Source organism: Gossypium hirsutum, chromosome A07 (assembly GCF_007990345.1).
Source record: "Gossypium hirsutum isolate 1008001.06 chromosome A07, Gossypium_hirsutum_v2.1, whole genome shotgun sequence".
NCBI classification, from domain to species: Eukaryota; Viridiplantae; Streptophyta; class Magnoliopsida; order Malvales; family Malvaceae; genus Gossypium; species Gossypium hirsutum.
In genome coordinates this window covers 37,363,236-37,372,753 of record NC_053430.1, presented here as the reverse complement: position 1 = coordinate 37,372,753, position 9,518 = coordinate 37,363,236, and the positions used below count along the sequence as shown (strand labels likewise).

General features: G+C 36.9%; 1 protein-coding gene across 2 annotated transcripts; it reads left to right on the top strand.

Moving 5' to 3' along the window:
- Window positions 1–6,406: 6,406 nt before the first annotated feature.
- On the top strand, window positions 6,407–9,244 carry LOC107952874 (squamosa promoter-binding-like protein 8). 2 transcript variants are annotated; one of them, XM_041118154.1, is made up of 4 exons: window positions 6,407–7,039; window positions 7,326–8,089; window positions 8,562–8,734; window positions 8,873–9,244. In XM_041118154.1, exons 2-4 carry the CDS (start codon window positions 7,431–7,433, stop codon window positions 9,022–9,024), a joined length of 984 nt encoding a protein of 327 aa, XP_040974088.1. In that variant the 5' UTR covers window positions 6,407–7,039; window positions 7,326–7,430; the 3' UTR covers window positions 9,025–9,244. The 2 variants fall into 2 exon arrangements, with proteins under 2 accessions (XP_040974088.1, XP_040974087.1); XM_041118153.1 differs by having other exon boundaries at window positions 6,407–7,044.
- The last annotated feature ends 274 nt before the right edge of the window (window positions 9,245–9,518 follow it).

The following is a 9,518-nucleotide window of genomic DNA, read 5'->3' as shown; positions in this document are numbered from 1 at the left end:
AGATCAAAACAGATATATCATGCTTATGCAGAAACCCAACCATATCCAACCACATACACCCCTATACCATCCTTTCACCATGTGGGGAGACTACTCGACCCACCCAACCGCTACACGCCACAGAAATATGCAGCATGGCTGCCAGATACAGAAAATGTGACAGAGTCACCAGATACAGATGTTTTGTGGCAGTGCCACCAGAACAGATATACGTGGCAGGGCCACCAGAACAGATAATTTGTGGCATAGCCACCAGGACGCTTCCTCCATAATATAACCCACGTCCCCATGTAACAGATATACATTCATGGAATACATCATACAGATTTAATTCATCATGCTTTTCAGACAAAATTAACCCTACGGGTATAGAGGTCATTTTGCATACATAGGGGTATAATGGTAATTTTGCATACATAGGGGTATAATGGTAATTTTGCATACATAGGGGTACTCTAGTACATCTAACTATTTCTAAGGTTTTCATGCATATCGTAGCCATTACGTTTAGCCAGAAACACTTACCGAGTGTTCTTACCGAATTGGGCCCGTTGGCCCATTAACCCAGTTTTGGCCCATTAAGCCCAAAATATCAAAATGCACGAAATCGCGCGTACTACAGTTTTATCACTTTCGATTACCAGTAATAATTACCCATACGTCTTACGAGCATTCGCACACTCGCAAGTGCCCAAAATACCGGCTTTTTAGCATTTCGGCTTTTCGGCTTTTGCCGATCTAGCCTATGAGAGGGTGTCAGTTACACACCTGTTTTTCGGATTTCCTCGATGAGATCTACACACGAACTGCCTACAATTGAATCACTTAATATTACTCCAAATATCGAAATAAGATTGAGTATATAGTCCCCTACCACATTCGGCCAAACATGCCTAACACCCTTATTGCTCTTACCTTACTGCCGAAAGATGGTTAACTCCAAAGATCCGATCGTTCCACCTGTCTAAGCCCTTGATCAACCGCCTCTAAATCACGCTATTACCAAAACAAAATAGTTATTACGACCCCTCAGGGTTACAAGTCCAAATCGACAACCTCCCTAACTTTTAGGGATTTTGGCTTTTCCTAAAATATGTAAGAAGACTAAGTTTTGGAGAAGACTTACCACCGATTCCTTAGTGAATGATTCCAATGAGTTTCCCACTCGATCCCGATGTAGATCTAAGCCCTCAGATGATAACAAAAGTCGAGCTTTCAATGACTCCAGTATTTGGCCAAGTCCCTTTTAATGTGGGGTTTTCGGCTTTTTGCAATTTGTGTTTAGAAAGGTAAAACGAGAGGGTTTTGCTATGGTCTTGTCGTCAAAACTTGAGGTTTTAGAGGGCTGGTGAATCGGTCACAAATGATGAAGAGAAGAGATGTGGTTTTGGTTATAAGAAATCGGCACAAAAAGAATCAAGCTTTCGGGATTTCGACTTTTTATGGCCACAGGCTATGAAGGTTTTGAAACGGTTGAAGGGAAAAATAGAGATGAACAAGATGGTAGGAAGGTTCGGCAATGGAGGAAAAGAGATGAAGAAAAAGGTTGATCAGGAGAGGAGAAAAGAAAAGATGAGGAGAAAAGTCAGGAAACGGCACCAACTACCATAAGTGCCGAATTTATACTAGCTCCTTAACCTAGCCGAATTTTGCCCCCTTAAAGAATCCCTTGGCCGGCCACCTCTTGCTCTTTAAGAGTCTAACATTCAGCCAACACATCTCTCCCTAATCAGCTCCTAATTTCTCTCCCTTATACCCTCCTTGCTCCATCTCCTGAGCAACTCAAACTCTTGTTAACAGTCTTTCACTTCATTTCCATTACCTACCTTTTCTATTCATAAAAATTAATCCCTTGTTTTGCTATCAATGTGACTTGAACCTGGGTCCTCCCTAGCTTCCACACGCCACTTATAGCCTTCCCTGTGGCGTCACATGCCACTTCACCACTTGCTTCCTTGTGATCTATTTTACACAATTAATTCCTCAAAGCCCAATTTACCAGAACCCCTTTCTCTTATGGAATTAAAATTAATTAAAACTATCAGGTTATCCTAAGCTTGGGCCTTCTAGAGGCCCACTATCACAATTAAACCTACACTTAACAAGTAGAACACAGAATTTTTAATTTTACAAACTTTTTTTTTCAGAATTCCCAAAAATTTGGGGCGTTACAAAATCTATGACTCGTGATGTATTGATGTATGTGATGATGACATGTGTGCAAATCTCATCTCTGTGTTATGTGATACATGGCTTAATTGATATGTGATGATTTAAATATGTGTTATATATACATGTGTGTGATGAGATCCATGATTTAATATGAAAATATATTAAAACATGCTAAAGTGAATAAAAAGTGAATAAAATGTGATATGCGATATATGATATGTGAGCATGTTTACATGCAAATGTGTAAAATTGAGACATATGCATTAAGTGAGACTATGAGCATGACTACATGCGAAAAGTGATTAAATGTGTTAAATTTGAAAATGGCCATATCATATGCTTGGGGTGGGTCTTGTGAAAGGGGGAATTTATGTGGCAGTTTATCTACGATTATGTGGTCGTTATTGACAATTATGTGGTGGCTTGTCCATAATGTGTTATGTGGCCGTTTTTCGACATTTATATGGTGACTTATCTGCAAATGGTGTTATTGGATGGACGGGTTTTGGGGAGCTCGATATTGGTATGTAGCAGAGATGGGTAGGAAAATTCTTCAAAATGTGCATTGTTACATAAGCATGTCTCGACATTTATGTATATGTGTACTATTAATGATATGAGATTTCTGTAAAAATGGTATATATTTTGATTTGGATATGTTTATTCGATATGTTGAAAAGTATGTTATATTATATATATACTTTGTTTTTGATCTCACACTGAGCCTTTTAAAGCTCACCCATATTACTCGTGTGTCTCATATAATCCTTGTAATTAGGGCTCGGATGCAGATTCTTGGTGATGCTCTCGAAAATAAATTTTTAATAAAATATTAGACTTAATACCTTTTTATGGATTTATATTGACTTTGATTTGGGTTTGTTTTTATAACTTTTTGGGACTTTATTTAATTGTGGACTGTGGCATAGAGATTTGTTTTTAACATTTTATAACTATTGCATGGATTGTTTATGTTGGAATTATCGTTTCAAATTATCATTAAACGATTTTAAGAAATATTATCCGCTGCAAATATGTTTTCAAAACTAAGTCATAATACAAGTATTTTTTTATAAAAATGATTAAATAGTTTTTTTAAAAAGAACATAAAATTTTCTACATGACATGTTTTCGAGAACAAATGGATTTTCTTATTGCATACGTTTTAGCCATTCTTCATGGTTTATTGGACTTTTTGCATGAATTTTGATATGGATAAATGTTTTGGTGATTTCTTAATTAAATCCGTTTTCTGTAAACTCAATTAATCGGACATGGATTTTTGATGATCAAACCAATATTTTACAAATAATAAGTAAGTTTTCTTTCGACGTAATATTTTTCAACATCGTATAGAAAGGGAATATTAAAATGCTTTTTCAAAAACTATATTTATTTATTTCAACTCAAAGTTTTCGCCATTTTTATGGCCCATGTAATCGCTTGGATTGAGCCGTAACATCTAAGCCCGGTTTGAGGTGTTACAAAAAGTCCCACCATGCCCAAAGCACTACCCTGACCTACGAAAGCATTCCCTTTAAAATTAAACCCCATCATGGGATGAATAGGACCCGAAGTAGGTCCGAAAGGTGTGTCTGAATGTCGTCACTAGAGACTCTTTCTAAAGAAACACCCTCCGTTAATCCTCCAGCTGCCTCATTTCGCAGCCAAACACTGTCAACTACAGTGGCCCTCTAACCCACTGCCTGTAGAGATGCATCCCACCCCATATCAGAATCAGAAACATCCCTAGTCAATTGTATAGGACAGAAACTATCACCATGCCCCAAACATCCATACAGGTAGCAAAATAGTGTCAATTTCTCATAATAGAAGTGCACATACATAGAATTGCCAGGGGAAAGTAGAATTTTCTTCATTCGCTTTAATGGAGTCTGTATATCAAGCTGAACCCGCATGCATAAATAAGAAAGAGTTCCACTACTTATCTGTTTAGCATCATACTTTTTAAAAGCACTAACAAAATTACCTAATTGCAGAGCAACAATTTTCGAGAAACAACCTAACGACAAACCATGAACTTGTACCCAAAAATAGGAGTAGACCAACGACACAAGCATTGGGTCTTTATTTGGTTGCAAACAATGAAACACTACCAGGTGATTATTGAAAGTCCACAAGGCACTAGTCACCACCCGGTCAATGTCAACTTGATGGAAGAATTGGAAGAGAAACCATTAATCCCCCAAATAAGAAATTTGAATACCTCCAAAGGATGCCAAAGATTAGCCAACGTTGTGCGCGTAACAGGGAAATGCACCACACTGACAATAATGAAACAACCCAACAAACATAAATCATAAAGAGGTTTTGGTGTTGTCGAAGCCCTCACAATTTGAATTTCATCATCCTTTATTTCTGAGATTTTGAGAGCAGCCAAGTCTTGTTCCATAACTGTGTGGAACCTCAAAACCTCCCACCCACTTGATCCACAAACAAATAAACAGTAAAAGAAAGGAAACTCGAGAAGAAAGAACTTTCAAAGAAGACAACCGAGAAGGAAGTAACCACCGTGCCAAGAAGTAGACAAACCCCAACCTTTCTCTTTTTTTTTTCACTGTGTAATTGAAGTCTCAGGTTAAAAGAATTTAGATAATTTTTACTTATTTATTTAATTTCTTTTTTTTTTGTAGTAAAAGAATTGGAATGAAAAGGAAGATAATGGGGTTATTAAAATTAAAATTGGGTGATTTCAACCAAGAAAAAATTCTCAAAATTTTTAGAGTAAAAAAAATTTATTAAAAAAACCCAAAATTTTTAAAGTGAAATGGTCGACCAATTTTTTTAATCAAGAAAAACAAATACTAAATGTCCAAATTGATTAATTTATTTAGAATAATTTTTTTTAATATTAATAATCCTAATCTCTTTCCATTTTTTTTAAAAATTAAATCTGAAAATAAATAGTATCCAAAAATTTTCACCTTGAAACTTTAATTGCATGGTAAAAAGAAAAAAAAAGGAAAGATTATGTGGTGGTGTTTTTATTTTAATAGCTAAAATGATTTTGATTCTCATTTTAAAAGTTATTGTGACCCTCAACTTCCCTTACTTTTCCCTAGCTTAATTTACAAAGTCTATCCAATTAAAGAAAGAATGATACTTTCCCTTACTTTACTTTCCCCTCGTCACCTCCAATTCAAACATAGGCTAAAAGAATAAAAACAATTGAAATTTTTTTTTACATGAAATGATAAATAGTTCATTATCTACTTGTTATTTTCAACACTTTTTGATTAAAAAAAATTTATCATTTATTTTTTTATTGTGTATTATTAAACATGCTTAAAAAACTAAATAATTAAAAATATTAATTTTTTGTTGATTTAATTTTTTTAACGTGTTATCGAACAAGACCCTTCATTATAATTTCACAATGGCTTAAATCATAAAATGGTACCTAATCTATACTTCATTACCTAAATTAGTACTTAAGTTATACTCCGCTATCTAAATTACCCAAACCATTAAAAAAAATCTCTTAGTCAATCATTTTATGACACTTGGCAATTTTTAACTTAAAAAATCCAAAAAAATTAAATATTATTTCCTTAACTTAAAAAAAAAAACACTCATACACATATTCTATTCTTTTGTTCTTTCACCAAAGAACTTCCCCACAATTCTTTCTTTGCTTTTAATGCATTTGTTAACTGATAGTTTTTTTTATTTTTTTGCTATCTTCTTACCATTTTTCCCACTCAACTTCTTCTCTATATTTGAATTTCATGTTTTATCTGGGTTTTTTCATTATAAAACTTTACTTAACATTAACTATTTTATATGCAAAATATAAAGAAAAGAACAAATAAATTTACTTTTAAGAAAAATAATAGATAGATTTTGCATTGGGGGTAAGAAAGGACTCAAAATTGAGATTTAAAATAGAAAAGAAGCCTGTCAGAATTTGGGTTGTCAACAAAAATTAGAAACTGGGCAAGAAAATTGAATTTGGATTAATTTTTCGACGAGTTTTTTAAATTTCGTCATCAGGTTTCCTAGGTAAAGAAAAAAGAAAAAAATATGTTTATAATTTTTTAAAAAGTTTTTTTACGTTAAAAATTATCACATATCACAAATTAATTGATTAAGAAATATTTTTTAAGATAAAATACTTTAATAATGGGACATAGTTTAGGTACCGTTTTGAGTAATGGTTGTGATGCAAACTTACAAAAATAGATATAGTTAGCTACCAATTTATTTATGATAAAAAAATGAAACAGTGGTTTTCATTTCCCAATCACAGTCCATGAATATCCTAATGTTTGGTTTGGCATGAACTGAAATTGCTTTGGTATGCAAAACACACCATTTCACCTCTTTTCTTTATTGCCAACCAATTAAAACAAACATATAGTGATTTAATTGGTAATGTTAATTCCCAGCAATAGAGGAGGAAGGTGAAGTGGGACCATGGCACCGCGTGGCGTAAGCCTCACAACCCAACCATTTTAAATAATTGCAACTGGGGCGAGATATTGGCCCAAACATCGTGGGAAGGGAACCCAACCTTCCTCTCTCCGTTTTTCTTACTGTGGTTTTGGCCCCCACTCATACGTAAACATCATGTGGGTGTTACTGTAATTTCTTCTCCCACTCTCTCACCTACATTGTGTGAAGTTGGAGTTGGCTTTCACAACGACAGAGACTAGAGAGAGAAAGATGGGGGGTGTTTTGTATTTTAAGGCGTCAAAAATGTGCGACCTTGCCTTTAATCAACAAATATTCCAGAGGGTCCTTAAATGAAGCTTGCTCCCGTAAGTGTAGGGAATTTTACGAGCTGAACCAACTCCCTCTCTGGGAATCCCAAATCCCCCACTGCTTCTTCTATGTGTTTAAGCTTGTAAGGTCAGCTTCTTTTTTCTTTATCATATTTTAATTGCTTTGTTTTTTCTGTGGAGCTAAAGAAACCACCTTCAACACCGACATGTCCTCTCGCCTCAACTGTTCATTCTCTAATGCCCCTTTCTTAAAAGATAGCCATTAAAACTTCAACACTACTTACTTATCCTGCCCCCCCTCCCCCCCTCGATTTATTTCTTGTAAACGCTGACACTTTTACCATCCCTTTCCTTCTCTGTCTCTCTCTCTCTATCCCTTTAATACTTTGTTGTTGTTGTTGTTGACAGATCATCAATGGTAAGCAATCATACCGACAACAAAAACGACACCGTAGCCTCGCCGGAAACAAGGGGAAAAAGGGTTTTTCTTTGAAATTTTGCTGCTCCCACACCATGTTGGAATACGAATGGGGAAACCCCTCTTCAATCATGTTATCGGGTGAAGAGACCGCCCAAGAACCCGACCCCAATCGTCAGCTTTTCCATCACTATGCCACCACCACCACCACCACCCACCACCAACCTTACAACGAAACCCTCCTTTCTCATCACAACCCCACTGTTTTTTCTCACCAAAACCTCTTCCATAACCCTAACCAAGCCCAACCCCCCCAACACCCTGCTACTCTTCATTCCTTGTACGACCCGCACTCCTACTCTGCCACCTCCGCTTACTCCACTGCCCACGCTTCCTTGCTCTCACTGGACCCAGTTTCTGCCGTCGGAGGGAGTGGAGGCGGTTACTTTCTTGTTCCCAAGACGGAGGAAGTTTCTAGACCTGTTGACTTTACTGCCAGGATTGGTCTCAACTTAGGTGGGCGTACGTATTTTTCCTCCGCCGAGGATGACTTTGTGAACCGGCTTTATCGCAGGTCTAGACCCGGAGATCTCAGCTCAACCAATTCCCCCAGGTGCCAAGCCGAGGGTTGCAATGCCGATCTTACCCACGCTAAGCACTACCATCGCCGCCATAAAGTCTGCGAGTTCCATTCCAAAGCTTCCACCGTCATCGCCGCTGGGTTGACTCAACGATTCTGCCAGCAGTGCAGCAGGTTGAAGAGTTTTAAACTTAAATTAAAAACAAAAAAAAAAGAAGAAGAAAGAAAACATTTCCCATTTTGCAGTAAGAAATCGTATTAGAGTGTTGGTAAGTAAGCAAGGTCTCTGAAAGAGACGAGTGAGGATAGTGATGTGTTGGAAATGACGGACGTGCCCCTGTAGCTGTCTGTGATGGCAATGATTGCCCACTCGTTAAGTGGGGGGGGGGTGATCCCGAGGGCATTTGTGTCCGTGAAAGCTCCCTGTTCCTTCCGTTTTACGTACTTATAGTAGGGTGTTAGTATTAACTGAAACATACATTTAATTAGCAGTCAATTACCGAAACACCCTCCACATGCATTCATATTGTCACTCTCTCCGCAATACGTTATATTGCATTGTGTTATTGTGAATATGGATGGGGCTTATCTAAAGAGTAGCATTGTTGTGGACTGCTATTGCTTATACGTAAAAACATTTGGGCAGATTCCATCTTCTGTCAGAATTCGACAATGGGAAGCGTAGCTGTCGAAAGAGACTGGCCGACCACAATCGTCGCAGGCGAAAATCTCAACAGCAGCAACCCAATGCCACTCAAGAACACCAGAAGCACCTCCCGCTTGAAAGTGGTGGCAATCCCTCCTGTGATAATCCCCCAAGTAAGGCTTTTTCACAATGAAAATAAAAATAATAAAAAGCTTCTCTTTGTCATATTGACCTGGAAAATAGTAGCCCATTGATTAGTTCTTAGCTTCAAAATTGATTTTTTGTTTGTTTGTTATGGGTGATTAATACAGGGTCACCGCCGGATTCTGGGGTCCAGTCATCTTCTTCAGTAACGGTGGCAGCTTCGCCGGCCCGAATTTCATTGGATTGTTTCAGGCAAAGACCTCACAATGCAACGGTCTCTTCATCATCATCAGGCACACTTTTTTTCTCAAGTGGGTAACAGTTAACAATGGAGAAGCTAGCCAAGGAATTAGCAAGCTGAAAACGTCCCGTCTCTGCTATATTCTTATCTCTGAATTTTCAATATTGTTTAATATTCAGATGGTGTTGGCTTATACTAACATCAAGAAATTTGGACTAATTAATAGAACATCTAATATATATATATATTTGTTATTATTGTTATTTAGCTGCAAATATATTTGGCAGGTTTATTTTTACATTTGGGGAATGGTATTATTATCCTTTTGTCTGGTAATGGGATTTTCCCGGAAAATATACATGCCAAGAAAAAAGAAGAAAACTAACCCAAATGGTACGAAATTTCTAGGAAAATTCAAAGTTGCGGACTAGGGTCTAAGGGTGAGGTGGATATGAAACGATCAAGTTGTCTCCTCCATGGAGGCCGGCCGTACCAAAGCAGAGTTCTCATTTAAGAAAGAAAGAAAAATAAATAAATATCTGAATATCGTCATCATCATTGCCAGTGGGTTG

Excerpts from the sequence above, each read along its gene's own strand:
- LOC107952874 (XM_041118154.1), top strand. The coding sequence starts at position 7,431 with ATGTTGGAATACGAATGGGGAAACCCCTCTTCAATCATGTTATCGGGT. Across the intron at positions 8,090-8,561 it reads TTCTGCCAGCAGTGCAGCAG|ATTCCATCTTCTGTCAGAAT; the intron begins GTTGAAGAGTTT and ends ACATTTGGGCAG. Across the intron at positions 8,735-8,872 it reads CTCCTGTGATAATCCCCCAA|GGTCACCGCCGGATTCTGGG; the intron begins GTAAGGCTTTTT and ends TGATTAATACAG.